Source organism: Aythya ferina (assembly GCF_964211825.1).
Source record: "Aythya ferina genome assembly, contig: HAP1_SCAFFOLD_29, whole genome shotgun sequence".
Classification (NCBI taxonomy): domain Eukaryota; kingdom Metazoa; phylum Chordata; class Aves; order Anseriformes; family Anatidae; genus Aythya; species Aythya ferina.
The window spans coordinates 1681659-1698355 of NW_028181463.1; the positions used below are offsets into that span (position 1 = coordinate 1681659).

At 50.5% G+C, this 16697-nt stretch overlaps 2 protein-coding genes across 2 annotated transcripts; one reads left to right on the top strand and one right to left on the bottom strand.

Annotated features, from left to right (window-relative positions):
- Positions 1 to 3078: 3078 nt before the first annotated feature.
- Positions 3079 to 4014, bottom strand: LOC311428085 (olfactory receptor 14C36-like; the record flags this gene model as incomplete). Its single annotated transcript, XM_084539643.1, has 1 exon — positions 3079 to 4014. One exon carries the CDS (start codon positions 4012 to 4014, stop codon positions 3079 to 3081), a length of 936 nt encoding a protein of 311 aa, XP_084395769.1.
- Positions 4015 to 10953: 6939 nt separating this feature from the next.
- On the top strand, positions 10954 to 11892 carry LOC311428086 (olfactory receptor 14C36-like; the record flags this gene model as incomplete). Its single annotated transcript, XM_084539644.1, has 1 exon — positions 10954 to 11892. The coding sequence occupies one exon, from the start codon at positions 10954 to 10956 to the stop codon at positions 11890 to 11892; it is 939 nt and encodes a 312-aa protein (XP_084395770.1).
- Between the last annotated feature and the right edge of the window lie 4805 nt (positions 11893 to 16697).

Consider the following 16697-nt stretch of genomic DNA (forward strand, 5'->3'; position numbering starts at 1 on the left):
CCACTGCAGCACTTCCCTCCTAAGGGGGGATCTCCTCCGAGGTGAACTAACCAGAGCTCAAGTGCTCTGGTTAGCTCAGCAGCCCCATGGCACACAAAAGCCCCAGCAAAGGAGCCTGGCGAGTGATTCCTTGCAGCCCTGGGGCAATGGCAGTGACCCCCTGAGCTGGGTCTGCCTCCCAGCCTGCCCAGCACGGCCCTGCAGAGTGCCCCCATGCCCCGGGCACCACAGCCCCCTCACTCTGCAGAGCAGCACTGCCAGCTGGGGCTGGGGCTGCAACGATGCTTCAAATGAGTGTCTTCTAGGCCAGCTTCAGACTTCTGGACTTGAGTGTGATCTTCACTGTGCACAAGGAGCTGAGAGACCGCCAACAGGCATGGGGCTGGAACATTGCCTGCAAGGTCCCTTCTGCCCTAGCACGTCCCAGGACTGGCACGGAACTGGCTCCTGTGTGTCAGAGAGGCTGGGAGCCCAGCAGGTGTGCCATGAGCTTGGAGGATCACAGCCAGATCACTTCTACCTGGGCAGGTCCTGACCCAAAAAGGGGGTGTTTTGTAGGTGTGGCATTATAAGCTCAGTGGTGCATCAGAAACACTAAGTCCAGCAGGAAGCTAATGGCTGTTAAATGGCCTGTGAGGTGACTGCTTTCTGAAGTAGCTGACAGGTCACCCTTGACTCCTGGCTGGGATCTGTGCCTTTAGGCTCACATCTGCCAGTGTCCATGGTAGGGCAGCAGAAGGCACTTGCTGTGCATGTAGTTTCGGAGATCGGCTCTTTCTAAGTACCTGGTAGGCCCCATAGTGGAAGAGGTCTTGGATAGGGGTTGTCATGTCAGAGGTGTCAGCTTTTGCCTGAAGTCATCCTTTAGGAGTGCTTTCAGTTTTCGACACAGAGGGGGCCACTGCCTCCAAGACGCTTGGGGCAAACTGAACCATGCATGAGGGTTTGGAAAAAAGATAGCCTGGGTGCACAGAAGCCATTCCGTATCCAGAAGTTGGAGGCAGAAAACAAAATTTTGGGGTGGTACAAGAACTGCTGGGCGTATTGTGCAGGGTTCACCTACAGCCTTTGTGTTATTTTCCATCCTGACTTAGGTGCCACGTCAGTCTCAAGAAAGGAGTAGCCAACAGATATGAGAAAGATACTCTGAGATCATGAAAGCCATCAGAAAGCTGCCCCTAGGAAGATGACTGATATGGGGAAGTCAGGAGAAGCCTGGCCAGGAGAGATGTGAGATTTGAAAGAGGGAAAAGGAGTTTAGCCAGCAGAAATTAATGATTTCTGTGAGATTAGAACATTCAGGCAATGTTTATTCTGCTGTAACGCTGGCTTAAAACAGTCATGTAGCCCTTCCCCTATTTTAACCAGTGACATTAATCCCCAAACCTAAATGCTACTCCACACCCTGACAGGAATCCACTACTCTTATGCCTGACCTCAAAGTATCCCTTGAAGCCAAAACACAGCCTATAGCCTCTTCCCTTTATCTTTAATCTCTTGCTCACTCTGATCTGACCAGCTTGTGGACCACAAGGAGGAGATTGGCGGGGATGATCAGAGGAGCTCAGCTCTGCCTCAGGATCTCCTGCCCCAGCAGCAGGAATGTGACTGTGGCAGGGACTGTGAGGTCACTTGTGTCTGGAGGTGGCAGGTCACCCTTGACTTCTCCCTGGGATCTCCACTTTTGGGCTGACATCTGGCAGTGGCCCTGCTAGGCCAGCAGAAGGCACCTGCTTGGCATGCTGACTGTTGGCATTGCTTCCTTGCAACACTGTGCAGGGCTGAGGAGGTGTCAAAATGAAGTTCTTCTAGTAGCATCACAGTACCCACCACATCCCACAGACCCCAAGACTAGCCCTGATCCAGACACGGGTGTGCAGGGTCTCCTCTCCCAGTGGCTGTGGTCAGGCCTTGGCCCTTCATCTTCATTAAAACCAACCAAGATTTTTCTCAGCACAGTGCTTTACCTGTCTGTAACCATGGCCTCCAATTATCTGTCCTAACAAGGCCCTGGGGAGGCTTTGTTAGTAACAGCCCTCAGTGGGGCCCATTAATACTCCAAGTCACTTCAAGTTTTCCTTCTGACTTTAGCTTCTCAAGTGGTTACATCACTCTCCTCTCAGTACCTCAGCTGAGTACAGGGGGACAATCACTTCCCTAGCCCTGCTGGCCACACTGCTTCTTATACAAGCCAGGATGCTGTTGGTCTTCTTGGCCACCTGAGCACACTGCTGGCTCATATTCAGCCGACTATCAACCAGTACTCCCACATCCTTCTCTGCCAGGCAGCTCTCCAACTACTCATCTCCCAGCCTGTAGCTCTGTTTGGGGTTGTTGAGCCCCAGGTGAAGAACCCAGCACTAGAACCCCAGAAAACAGAAGAGCACGGAGCAACCTCTTGCCTTTATTCCGGGCAGCAGCTTTGGAGAGGTTTCCAGGCTTCTGGGTTTGCCCAGAGCAAGACCCTCCTGTAACTGTGGTGCTATGCGGGAGGCCAGCTGTAACCCAGGGCTGCACAGTGCTTGCTGCTGCCTGCAGTCACAGGGATGTCACTGCAGAGAGAACAGGACTGTCACCAAGGCCTATGAGATCTGACTGCTTATCCGAATAAAAAAGCACAGGAGAACACACTGAAAGCCAAAAGAGAGCAGCAGTGACAAGGCCACGTCCTGCTGCTGGCCATGGCCATGGCTCCAGAGAAGCAACAGCCCCCACCCAAACTCCATGTAGCAGCTGGGCTCTTGGCCCTGAGCCCCTCCTGTGTGCTGGGGCTTCTACCCCAGCTCCAGAGGGGATGGGAAGAGATGGCAGCTGATAAAATGTAGTTCTGATGTTTTTGTTTTGTTTTGTTTTGTTTTTGTTTTTTATTTATTATGTTTCTTTACATAACCTGCTTCTTTCAATAATTAGATGACTGGGTCACTATAAATGAAAAAATAGAAATAAGGAAATCAGGTAGCAGGTTAAGGATAACATAATTTAAATCAAAAGAAAAAAAATGTAGAAAATATTTATAGAGAAATATAGTAACAAAAATTTTCCTCACAGTTCCTGAAATAATCAGGGAACTCACAAACATTATTGATTGCAAAGAAGCATGTATCCAAAGAGTTTCCTTACTGCATCCTTGAACTCCTGGTTCCTCATGCTGTAGATGAGGGGGTTCACTGATGAAGGAACAACTGAGTAGAGAACTGACACAATAAGATCCATGGATGGGGAAGAGAGGGAGGGGGGCTTCAGATAGGCAAACATGACAGTGCTGATAAAGAGGGAGACCACAGCCAGGTGAGGGAGGCACGTGGAAAAGGCTTTGTGCCGGCCCTGAGAAGAAGGCATCCTCAGCACAGCCCTGAAGATCTGCACATAGGAGAAAAAAATGAAAACAAAACAACCAAAGCATAAAGAAACAGTAAGAACAAGTGCCCCAGCTTCCCTGAGGTAGGTATCTGAGCAGGAGAGCTTGAGGATCTGTGGAATTTCACAGAAGAACTGGTCCACAGCATTGCCTTGGCAGAGGGGCAGGGAAAATGTGTTGGCCGTGTGCAGGGCAGCATTGAGAAAGCCACTGCCCCAGGCAGCTGCTGCCATCTGGGCACAAGCTCTGCTGCCCACGAGGCTCCCGTAGTGCAGGGGCTTGCAGATGGCAACGTAGCGGTCATAGGCCATGACAGTGAGAAGGTAATATTCTGCTCCAACCAAAAAAGCAAAGAGAAAGAGTTGGGCAGCACACCCTTGATAGGAGATGGACCTTGTGTCCCAGAGGGCATTGGCCATGGCTTTGGGCAGAGTGGTGGAGATGCAGCCCACGTCGAGGAGGGCGAGGTTGAGGAGGAAGAAGTACATGGGGGTGTGGAGGCGGTGGTCACAGGCTATGGCTGTGAGGATGAGGCCGTTGCCCAGGAGGGCAGCCAGGTAGATGCCCAGGAAGAGCGCGAAGTGCAGGAGCTGCAGCTCGCGTGTGTCTGCGAATGCCAGCAGGAGGAACTCGCTCACAGAGCTGATGTTGGGCATTTGCTGATTTTGGACATAGAGCCTGCGAAATGAAAGAAAATATAAAGTATAAACTCTTATGAGTAAAGTCTCTGACTAAAATTCCCAGTAAAACCTTACATTACCCGTTTCCAAGAGGACCTTTGTCTATCTCCTTGTCTGGAGTCCTGCTTTCTGCTTGCTGAGCGTCCTGTACACAGCAACCACTTCTGCCCATCAGTCCCCAGTGGGACACCTCTAATCCAGTGAAATGGTTAATGTCGTTGCTGTGGAGGCACACCTAAACCAGAGGGCACATCCAGGAGGGCTGCTCTGTCCATTCCCTGGTGCCCAGCTGCTGGCTGCTTGCAGCATTCACCTGCGGGATGGATGCACACAGAGGTTGTGCTGAAAAACCACATCCCCTTGTCTGCAAGTCCTAAAGAACAGCTCAGAAAAGCCCTAGTGCAGTCTGTAAGCAGAGAGAAGAGAAGGGATATTCTCAGGTGCATCACTAACTTGTTTTTGTCTCAATTCAATGGAATAGGAAGCTCAGTCACCAGTGCAAATCCAACTACGCCGATAACATAGAGGCTGCCCCACTACCCTGTTAATATAGAGCCTACTCCACAATCAGAGCAGGAAGAGGCAGGCAGAGAGTGCAGAAAGTGCCTTCTCTTTGCAGGCAGCTCCTGCCCTGCCCTTCTTCTGCCCAAGCCCCTGGGCAGCTCCTCAGGCAGGCTGAGTGCTGAGCCTGGCAAGCAGCACAAGCCCTGCCCTGGCACACAGCCCCTGGGGCACAGCAGGGACCCTGCTCTGCACCACAGCCCTGCACACCCCTGTCTGCACCCCCGGTTTCTCCTTCCTCCAGGACCTGCAGCTGCATTGCCCTCCATCCAGAGACTTACTGTGTTTAGGGCTGGGAAATGTTCTCCCCCAGTGAGTTCTGTGCATCCTGCCACTTCTGCCTGCCTTTAAGCACTCTGTCTCTGCAGGCAGTGCCCCCAGCCCTGCTGCGCTGTGCAGAGGAGCTGCTCCTGGGCACAGCTGTCTCTCTGCACCACGGCCCTCTTGCCACGAGCTCTCTCTGTCCCACGAGCCTGGCCCAGCTCAGCAGCACAGCACCAGCCCAAGGCACTGCAATCACCCCTCTGGGGGCTTTGCTGATGAGCCCAAGAACCTCAGGCACTCAGACACAATTGAAGACAGCTCTCCAGAAGTCCAAGTCAGAGGCAAGTTTCCTGCAGTGTCCCCCAGAGGGCCAGCACTGACACAGCCTCCCTTGGAGCTCATTAGAGCAGAACCCTGGAGGCATTGAGGACAAGGAGACAAAGGCAGTGTGAAAGTGACACTGAGGTGTAGGAAAACTGGATGTGTGTCACCAAGCACAAGGGCGCAGACAATAATGAATGATTTAAAATTTTAAAAGACAGAAAATGAAGATAAAATAGTAATAATAAAAATAACTATAATAATATTAATAATAATATGTACAAGGCAAGTGATGCACCATGCAATTGTTGAGAAACCCCTCACCGATGTTCAACCTGTCTCTGAGCTTTGGTCCCACTGACCCTGGCCAGCCGGCATCAGGATCTCTTGTGCATGTCCCTTGACCTTAATTTCTTTTCGTGCAAAATCAGCTCTCAGAGGAATTTGGAGTATTTTCTTCCCTTTCTCTAATACTCCCTCTGATCTGTCACCCCACCCAGTAATGCCATCGATGTAGTGCAGGTGCTCAGGAGCTTCCTCCTCTTCCAGGGCAGTCTGAATCATGCAGCTGGCATGGCAGCACTCAGCATTGCGGGACTTCATTCAGGCCACGATAGGCCTCTGTTAGTGCACTCGGTTGCTGCTATACTGACACAGGTGCACGGCTGTAGTAGGGATTGGCACCAGCTGTCCTTCAGCCCTCATCAACCCCACAACAGAAGGGTCCTGTGAGAGACCAAGGCAAGGCAGACAACAGTATAATGTCCTCTGTCTCCAAGGCAGCTATGCCTAAAGCCCACCAATACCCTTTTGGGTCCCTGAAATATCTATCCTCTCCTGAAGCAGTCTCTTCCAAGGATGCACAGAGTCTCTGGGCCAGTGCTAATGGGGTGCTTTTCCCACTTAGACACACTTCAGCCTCCAGTACAGTTCAGAGTTGGGATCCCCCTGTCACTGCAGACATACAAATGGGTTCGACCCTCTGTAGCTTGATGGCATTAGGGTACACTGTGCAGTGGTGCCCACTAGCTCCTGATACTTCTGTGGGTCTGATGTGCAAGGCCATTGAATCCACACAGTCCAATAAGCCCGACTGTCCCCTTCCTCCCCCTGGCTGGAGGCACAGCCCCTCTAGTCCTTCTCATAGTATTCAGTACTGTGTCTGGAGGACAGCCTGCTGGAAATTGGAGCAGCAGTTCTCTAAGAGCCCCTTTTAGTGATTGTTTTTCCTTGCCACTCACATACATGTGCCTCTAGGCTGGAGGTAGATTTTCCATCCCACTTTCTCATGTCCTCTCCATGGTCACACCGGTAAAACCACAGGGTGGCACATAGTGTGTGCCCACCATATCTCCTTTCCTGCTCTCTAATTCCAGGGAGGGGCCCCATTTCTCCCAGCACCAGAGCAGCATAGGGATAGGGATCGCGTGATTAGTGATGCTCTTATGGCTTCTTCCTCTTCGTCCTCCTACTCACATGACGGCCCAGCTTTTCTGAAGCCTGCCTCATCTTCTGACTAACTGACTTTCACATCCATTGTTTTTTCTTGCATAGAGGAGCAACTGATACAGACAGAGCTTGGTTTTCTGGCTCAGACACAGGGCCCAGAAAAAGAGTTGGAGTTGCTGCAGGGCATTTTGCAGATGCTGTAGTAGCTGCAGGGTCTGTCAGAGGGGTTGGAGTGACTGCAGGGCTTTTCACAGAGGCTGGAGTGGCATTGATTGTGGCTCTGTAAGCACAGGCCAAGACCCAGCACACTGCAGTGGCATGTCTCTTTGGAAATGCCAGGGTGTTAACACCTCCTTTTCAAGCATTTACCATTTTTTTTCTTTAGGATTCTGCATTTGCTGGGGGTGAAGTTCCAAAGTTCTGGAGGTGCTGACTGCTGTAGGTGCCTGCCCAGATCCTCCCTCACTCCCTGCCACTCCAAACTCTCCTGCCACCAGACAGAAATCTGAATGGTATTCTTAAGTAGTCCTGAAACACATTCAGGAGACAAAACAGTAGGAGCGTGCTGGTTTGACCATCCCAAGGATATTCAAAACTTTGAAGAGCCAGTGTAAATAGCCTGGAGGAGAAGGGCGAGGTGAAAGAGAAAGAGAGAGTGAACATGTGGGGAAAAATGTCCTCCCCTTGTCTCCCCCATGCTTGGTTTCCTGAGGAGAAAATGTCTAGAGTGTAGTTCTTAATAGTTTCTGAGAGATGGCTCCCAAGGTATGTTGGCAATGGCAATGCTGAGTACAAGTACCAGATAAGTCTCATGACCAAGATTTTTATCATATCATAAACCAGTGATACACAACACATCAAAAGAATGAACTTGACGCAGCCATCAGAAAAGATAAACAGCATGACAGGGGAGACATACAGTAAGTAATGTGCTATGCAACACAATTCTGAAATCGAGCACAACAGATCTGAGCTTAGGAAGGAAGGAAGGAAGGAAGGAAGGAAGGAAGGAAGGAAGGAAGGAAGGAAGGAAGGAAGGAAGGAAGGAAGGAAGGAGAGAAAGAAAGAAAGAAAGAAAGAAAGAAAGAAAGAAAGAAAGAAAGAAAGAAAGAAAGAAAGAAAGAAAGAAAGAAAGAAAGAAAGAAAGAAAGAAAGAAAGAAAGATCAGCTTTATGATCAGCAACTATTAAAATTAACTAATGCTTATAATAGCTTTCTTTTAACAAAAATCTGGCCGTGGCCAGATCTGTCATTGGCTCAAAAATAGTGCTCCATGTTGGGCACCAAAAGCGTGGTTAAACAGAGCAGGCAGCTCAGCACCACACAGTCATTCCCTCACATACACACTCCGCTACACCCCAAGCAGATGCAGGAGAGAATGAGGAGGGGAAAAAAGATAAAATAAATAAATTAATTAATAAATCATAGATTGAGATAAAGATAGTTTAATAGGACAGAAAGGGAAGAGAAATAATATGAGCAATGATGATGACGATCATGATGGTGATTGCCTGTCCCACTGCAGTGGTACCCCCTACCCTGGCCAGCCACCCCATATTGATTGTTCAGCACGACGTCATGTGGTCTGGAACATCCCTTTGGCTTCTTGGGGTCAGCTGTCCTGCTTCTGTCCCCACCAGCTTTGCAGGCACCCCCAGCCCTCCACTGCTGGGCAACAACTAAGCCATCAGTGTGTAATCAGCATTCTTCTCATGCTGAATCCAAAACACAGCTTCATACCAGCTCCTAGGAGGAAAATTACCTCGATCCTAGCCAGCTCCAGGACACCCACAGACTAAGGGCATGATATCCCTCTGCGTATATCAACAGAGAAAAGGTGCTGGTGATTAATTGGAAAGTACTGGAGCTGAGCATGATGCAGATGGTATGGAATATGGACTGGATATTGTCCATGTGTTGGCTGGGATAGACTTAATTTCCTTCCTATTAGATGATACAGTGCAGTGTTTTGTAAGAAACAGCATGCATGAGAAAGAAGAACAGAAAAAGAGGAATCTGGCAGCCTTCTATCCCATACCCTTCAGTGGTTCTGTGCTGTAATTCCATTCAAGTAGTTACTCGTGTATTATCCAAACTGTCCTGCAAACTCCTGCTGCCATTGCTTTGTGAGAGACAGCACAATCACGGTGAGCCGTCTGCCTGCAGACATTAACAGCTGACAGAATGGAGCATCTGTCCAGGGGAACCTCGAGAAACTGCAGGAATTTGCCTACAGAGACCTCCTGACATTTATAAGGAGAAGAGCCCAGTACTGCACCAGAAGAAGAGGAACCCCACACATGGGGGCAGACTGGGACCCTGCTGAGTGAGCAGTGCCCAGGAGGAGGGGGCCTGGACACCATGAGGGATGCCATACGAGCAGTGGTGCCTGCTCACCAGGAACCAGGCCAGCTTCCTAGAGAACTGCCTTATGAAAAGCATGGCCACCAAGAAGATCTGAGTAGTCAGACTCAGTTCATATTCAATGAGACAACCCCCCCAAAATTGTATACAGGTACAGGGAAAGAGGTACAGGTCTGGGATTCCCTAGTGCAGCCAGGTGTGGAGAGGATCAAGTGCTGTGGCAAGGCTCAAAGTCCAAAAAGAACCCAGGTCTTTGTATCCATGGATATGGCTGTTGTCTCTGTCACTGAGGCCTTTGAGGAGACAGCTGATCGTTAAAGCACCAGGGCCTCATTGCCTCCTCGCCCCCACCCATGAACCAGGCAGGGGTTGTTCCATTCTCCTGCACTTGGCAATGTACATCCCCATCTCCTACTGCCCCACAAAGAGCCCTGAGCCACCTGTCAAGGGAAAGGATCTCCCTTCCTGTGTGCCATGCGACAAGACCTGGCCCTTGTGCTTGGTGACACACATCCACGTTTCCTCCACATCACTGTCACCTTCACTCTGCCTTTGTCTCCTTGTCCTCACTGCCTCCAGTGTTCTGCTCTAACGAGCTCCAGGGGAGGCTGTGTCAGTGCTGGCCCTCAGGGGGACACTGCAGGAAACTTGCCTCTGACTTGGACTTCTGGAGAGATGTCTTCAATTGTCTCGGAGTGCCCGAGGTTCGTGGGCTCATCAGCAAAGCCCCCAGAGGGGTGATTCCAGTGTCTTGGGCTGGTGCTGTGCTGCTGAGCTGGGCCGGGCTCGTGGGACAGAGAAAACACATTTCAGAAAGTCCCATGAAGCAGAGAGACAGCTGTGCCCAGGAGCAACTCCTCTGCACAGAGCAGCAGGGCTGGGGGCTCTGACTGCATCTGGCATGGGGAGAGAAGAGAAGGAGAGAGGGCTTGGAGGCAGTTGGCAGGGGGAGGATGCTGAGAGCTGCCTGCAGGAGAAACCTGCACAGGCCTTGTCAAGGTGAGTGTCTGGCTGCTGGGCCATGCAGCTGCAGGTCCTGGAAGGGTCTCGTGCTGGGTCTTGTTTCTGGGAGGGCACTGGGCAATGCAGTAGGCTTTGAGAGTCCTGCTGGATTGCACTGCGAGGTGAGGAAGTCTGGCAGAAGCCCCTTGCAGTGCCCTATGCCAAGTGCCCCTGGACAGCTATGGGTAGAGTGGCCAAGCCTCCTCCAGACACTGCAGGTGTGCAGCTGTGATGTTGCGACATCCCTTCTTGTGGATATCCATCTCTCTATGAGGTGTCCTCCTGAGCTGCAGGCTGTTCTCCAGAAGAATGCAGCTCTCTCGAGGCATCCTTGTGTTATCCAGGTGACCCAAGGAGAAGACACCTCCACACTAAGGCCCTGTCCGTACAGCTGGATAGCTGTCTCTTGGCAGCTGGAGTAAGGCAAAGAGGGAAGAGCTGAGGTTCTTCTCAGTCCTCCAGAGACAAGGTGAGGTTTCCATCCAGCTGCACTTGAAGTGGGCTTCTCTGCTCTCAGCTGACTCCAGATTCTTCTCATGGAAAGACCTCAGTGGGATGATCATCAGAGAGGGGAGATAAAAGGCAGCTTAAAAGAAGGCTAGTGGGCAATGGCCTGTTGAACTGTGCACTCAGATGAGTTGTTTCCAACAACAACAGAAAACTCATGGATTTGACAAATGGTCTGAAGTTAGGTTTTCATTGTGTTCCTGCTTCCCTCCTGCTGCACAGCAGGAAGGACTCCTCTGGAGCCACAGCAGCCCCTTCTACCAGTGCCACTCCCTACCAGCACCAGCCACAGTTCAAGCAACACAGCAGCTGAAAGGTTCTCCTGCAAAGAGAGAGGCTCAGGCTGGTTTTGTGCTTTAAGGCTTGCAGTAGGTTTTACTTAGGTAAGCATCATCTAAAATTTGTCTGCCTTCTCCTCTTCAACAGTCAACTGTCCAGAGTCAGCAAATGCCCAACAGCAGCTCTGGGAGAGAGTTCCTTCTGATGGCATTGGCAGACACACGCGAGCTGCAGCTCCTGCACTTCATGCTCTTCCTGGGCATCTACCTGGCTGCCCTCCTGGGCAACGGCCTCATCCTCAGCGCCGTAGCCTGCCACCACCGCCTCCACACCCCCATGTACTTCTTCCTCCTCAACCTCGCCCTCCTCGACGTGGGCTGCATCTCCACCACTCTCCCCAAAGCCATGGCCAATGCCCTCTGGGACACCAGGACCATTTCCTATCAAGGATGTGCTGCACAGGTCTTATTCTTTCTCTTCTTTATAGCAGCAGAATATTCTATTCTCACTATCATGGCCTACGACCGCTACGTTGCCATCTGCAAGCCCCTGCACTATGGGAGCCTCCTGGGCAGCAGAGCCTGTGCCCAGATGGCAGCAGCTGCCTGGGGCAGTGGCTTTCTCAATGCTGTCCTGCACACGGCCAACACATTTTCCCTGCCCCTCTGCCAAGGCAATGCTGTGGACCAGTTCTTCTGTGAAATCCCCCACATCCTCAAGCTCTCCTGCTCAGATGCCTACCTCAGGGAAGTTGGGGCGCTTGTGTTTAGTTTTTTAGGCTTTGATTGTTTTGTTTTCATTGTGGTGTCCTATGTGCAAATCTTCAGGGCAGTGCTGAGGATTCCCTCTTCTCAGGGCCGGCACAAAGCCTTCTCCACGTGCCTCCCTCACCTGGCCGTGGTCTCCCTGATGGTCAGCACTGCCATGTTTGCCTACCTGAAGCCCCCCTCCATCTCCTCTCCATCCCTGGACCTGGTGCTTACAGTTCTGTACACTGTGGTTCCTCCAGCAGCGAACCCCCTCATCTACAGCATGAGGAACCAGGAACTAAGGGATTCCATCAGGACTCTACTTGAATACACACATCTTCAGCAAATTCACCTGTAATACTATGCCTAATATTAGAAATCCAGGCTTTTCTAAGAAAGAAAATAACGTGATATCTTCAATTATTAAATATCTGTATTGTTATTTTCTCTCATTATTTCACTTTTGTTTAAATAATATTTTTTCCTAGCACTGTAGAAGTCAATTATTTTCCAATTGAAGTTGGCTTCCTGTGTAGGTAAACCCAAAAAGAAATCCATCAGAAATTCACTGGTGTCAGTCTCTTCCTATCTCCTCTGGAGCTGGGGGAGCAACCTCAGCACGCAGGAGGGTCTCTGGATCAAAAGCCCAGCTGCCACATGCAGGAGCATCCTCAGTGGCCCTTGGGACTGCCCCTCACTGCCCGCTGGGCTCTGCCTCTCTGCTGCCTTCAGGTCGGGGCGGCTGCTTCCCTGGAGCCATGGCCATGGCCAGCAGCAGGATGTGGTCTTTTCACTGCTGCTCTCATTTAGCTTCCACACTGTACTTCTTTCTGTGTTAGTCTTGAGTTTTCATATGCCTTGGTGACAGTCCTGTCCCCTCTGCAGTGGCATCCCTGTGGCTGCAGACAGCAGCAGGCACTGTGCAGCCCTGGGTCACAGCTGGCCTCCCTGCTTGCACCACAATAACAAGAGGGTCTTGCTCAGTGCAATCCCAGAAGTCTGGACACCTCTTCCAAATGTGCTATCAGGAACACAGCCAAGGGGTTGCTCCCTGCTCTTCTGTTTTCTGGGCTTCTTCATGGAGTGTGGGACAGAGGCTGAAATTCCCATGGAGGTCTGTGAGGGACCAAGAGTAGGACTAAGCACTCTCGTTGGGGCAGCACTTGCCTAAGGAGATGACAACTCATCTTGGACTCATCTGATTGGGACTGTGCTGATGCCAACCTGGAGAGGAATCTGGAGCTTCCAGGAGATGTCAGGGGATCTCCAGGGACAGGGTGCTCAGTGGGTACTGATTAGAACTTCAAAAAATGACTGTGCAAGGTCGTTTCAGGTAACAAACAAGGTGAATCTGAGGAGTGCATGGGCAGCTCAGACTGCTCAGGCTGGGTCAGCTGTCACAGCAGGTTCTCCTCCCAGCCTCTTGCCCACCTGCAGCCAACTGTCTCCTGGGGTAGACTGAGAAGCCGAGAAGGCCTTGATGCTGTGCAAGCACTGCTCAGGAACAGCGATCAGAACCACAGGTGACCAACACAGCTCTGGTCACATATCAAAAACACAGCACCACACGGCCTGATCTGCAGGGCGAAACGCCATCCCAGCCAGTCTTTGTCCCCACAATGGATGAGAAGCTCTGCAAGGAGCCAGGAAAGTGGTAATAAGCAGTAGGACAATTGAGGAAGCCCAAAGGCCCTTCTGAAGGGTCACTGAGTGCCACCTGAGAGGCAGTGCTGGGCAGTGGGGAGGGCCAGGAGAAAGACTTGTGAGAAGGCTGTGAGAAACAAGGACACTCAGGGCTTTAGCAGATCCTTAAAGTCCTGCCTGAGTCCCCAGATGGAAAGCAATCTATGTCTGTGGGTTGACGAGAAGGAAGTGGTGAGAACCGGATGGGGGGCAGGGCTGAAAGGCCCTGTGTGAAGCTGGAATGATGGAGAAGTGTCCACCTTGCATGTGTGCCTCAGCCTGGGAGCAGGGACCTGCCCGCCGTGCGGGATAGCTGGGCTGTGCTCAGCCATGCCCCAGGAGATGACCTTGCTCTCTTCCTCCCCAACATTCCCCACATGGGGCAGGCCCTCAGGAAACACCCCTGAGCCTGGAGATGCACCAACCTGCTGCACTGAGGTGCCACTACTGCAGGGGAAGAGGGGAGGCTTGGAGAGACACATGGGGCCTGAGGGCAAGAGTGGTTTGGCCTGGGGAAGTGAGTGTCTGGGAAAAGTTACCCTGGAGCCATAGGAGCCATTCTGGAAAGGAAACTTGTAGGGAGGAACCGCGCTTTTGTGGCAGTGCAGAGCTGCTGGGCACATTGTGCAGGGTGCTCTGATGGACATTGGTGTCCTTTTCCATCGTGTCTTAAGTGCCACTTTTCTCAGGAATAGAGTAGCCAACAGAGCACTGACAGATAGTCTAAGATCATGAAAGGCATCATAAGCATGCCCCTAAAAAGATAATTGATATGGGGAAATCAGGAGAAGACAGCCCAGGAGAAATGTGAGACTGAGAGGAGAGAATAGGGGCTTGGCCAGCTAAAATTAAGGATTTTGTAGAGGTAAGAGGGTTCAGGTTATGCTGATGCAGCCGTAACTCTGACTTAAAATAGTCATACAAGGCTATTCCCCAGCTTTAACCTGTAAACTTCTTTCTTAAACCTAAATGCTACTCAGCACCCTGACAGGAATCCACTACTCTAATGAGTGACCTCAACGTATCCCTAGAAGACAAAACTCAGCCCATAGCCGCTTCCCCTAGCTCTTACTCTCTTAATAACTCTGATCTCTGCCCTTAATACTAGCATTAAAATGGTCTATTTAACACTAGAAAACTGCTTAAGAGACCTAAACAAAACCCTAACTCCAAATAAATGTGAGTGGCCATGGATCTGATCAGCTTGTGGGCCACAAGGAGGAGATGGGTGGGAATGCTCTGAGGAGCTCAGCTCTGCCTCAACATCTCCTGCCCCAGCAGGAGCAATGTGACTGTGGCAGTGACTGTGAGGTCATTTCTGCCTCTGCATTGATAGGGCAGCAACAGGAACTTGTCACAGAAAGGGACTGTGAGGTCACTTCTGTCTGTAGGTGGCAGGTCACCTTGACTTCTCCCTGGGAGCTGGACTTTTGGGCTGACATCTGGCAGTGGCCCTGCTAGGCCAGCAGAAGGCACCTGCTTGGCATGCTGACTGGGGGATCCCCTCTGCCTCCAGACCCAGGAGGACCCAGACAGAAAGAAGGCCCCCATATGGGTTGTCCTGTCCCTTCTGCTTGAGTGCATTGCTGCACAGCAGCAGGGGGCACAAGGCTTGGCTGTGTCTAGCCAAGAAGCTGCAAGGCCAACAGCAGGCCCCTGGCTTGGAAGCTGCTGCTGAGGTGACTTGTGTCTGCTTCGCTGAGAGGCCGCAAGGAGCCTGCTGGGTTGGGATGCCTACTTCAGGAGTGGTTTCCAACATGATGGAGCTTCCTTTGGCTGTAGGAAAGAGCAGAAGAAAAAACTTCCACACAGTGCACCTTGGAAGTTAAGCATTGGCCACAAGGAGGAAGAAATGTCCCTCAAAGGGTTTTGCTGTGTTGCCAGAGGTCACCCTCTGATCAGACCCTGGCTTTGTGTTTCAAGGAACATCTGGTGAGGGCTGACGAGACATGGGTGAAAGCAAGGGATGAAAGCAAGGTGGTGAACAGAGATGGATGTCTCCAGACTTCACGGAAATAGGTCAGACTATGGCACATGATAGGAAAGCCTGTAGAGGGGAAGGCAGAGGGTGCTGGTAGAAATGGCAGGCCCAACAGCCCTGAAATTTCTGTCCTCTTGGCTAGAGTTTATGAGGAAATATATTTTATTCATTGTGATGAGGCCTCATTGATTCCTTGCAACCCTGTGCAGCAGCTCAGAGGTGTCATACCACTGTTCTTCTCATGGCATCACACGGCCCACCACATCCCACAGAACCCCAAGAAAAGCCTTGAGCCAGATGTGGGGGTGCAGGATCTCCTCTCACAGTTCTAGTGGTCAGGCATTTGCTCTTCTTCACAAAAACCAACCAAGATTTTTCTCAGCACAGTGCTTTGCCTGTCTGTAACCATGGCCTCCAATTATCTGCCCTAACTAGTCCCTGGGGAGGCTTTGTTAGTAACAGCCCTCAGTGGGGCCCATTAATACTCCAAGTCACTTCAGCTTTTCCTTCTGACTATTTTTTCTAGCAGTTGCATCATTCTCCTCTCAGTACCTGAGCTTCATAGACTGAGCACCTAAATACACCATGGAACTCATTAAAATGAAGAAACTCCTAACATCTCTTTGATAGTTGTCTTCAAGCCTTCACGCCTTGTGAAGAGCTTGCAAGATGTAATTAAGGAAGAAGATTTCAAAGAGCAACCAATAAAAAAATTTTCAGTTTTCAAAGGCTGAATTTTGCTGCATTTCAGTTTTGAGCCTCATTCTCCTATTGCTATTCATCCAGGGTGACTTCTTTAGAGACCTTCATCGGGATGTTAGAAATGGCTCATTTTTCAAAATAGGATTAAATAAAAAAAATAGGATTTATTAAAAGAATAGAGGTAAGCAAACAGCGCTGGGTGCACTGAGAGTCTCCGCTCCACCAGGACGCACACCAGCCACATCAAGCAGCTGATTTTTATGCTCCTAGACTAATACATATTCATTACTACTTCTATAAAAATAGGTTATTACAATTAGCTTCCGGGGTCCAGTCCCTCCTACTGGAGCATGCGCATCAGTCTCCGGTGGTCCCTCTTGGGTTCTCTAGGGGTCTTTCATGCTGAAGGCTCGTAGTCTTCCTCTCCAAGTTTTTTTTCTCGTCCTTCCCCTTTGTACTTCCTTGGCACTGTGTCAAGTTTATACAGCATCCCCTACAGGTCTTGTCTCCTAGCCACCCTTCAGCTTCTTTTTTTCTTCTTCTTAATCTCTTGGCCACCTGGCCAGATATCAGAGGCCTACATAGTATCCCATAACAGTCACCAGTTGTTATCAGTTGTTCTGAAACCCCCAGACATCAAAGACTTCATACAAACAGAAATAGCTTTCTTATTGACACTTCACCAGTAATTAAAACATTCTTCCCCAGCCATTCACAGACACATCTATAGCAGTGTTAAGTTAATCTCGAAGAAGACAGGAAAAAAAAAGCTGTAACTGTTAGAAATAGAAGTCCGG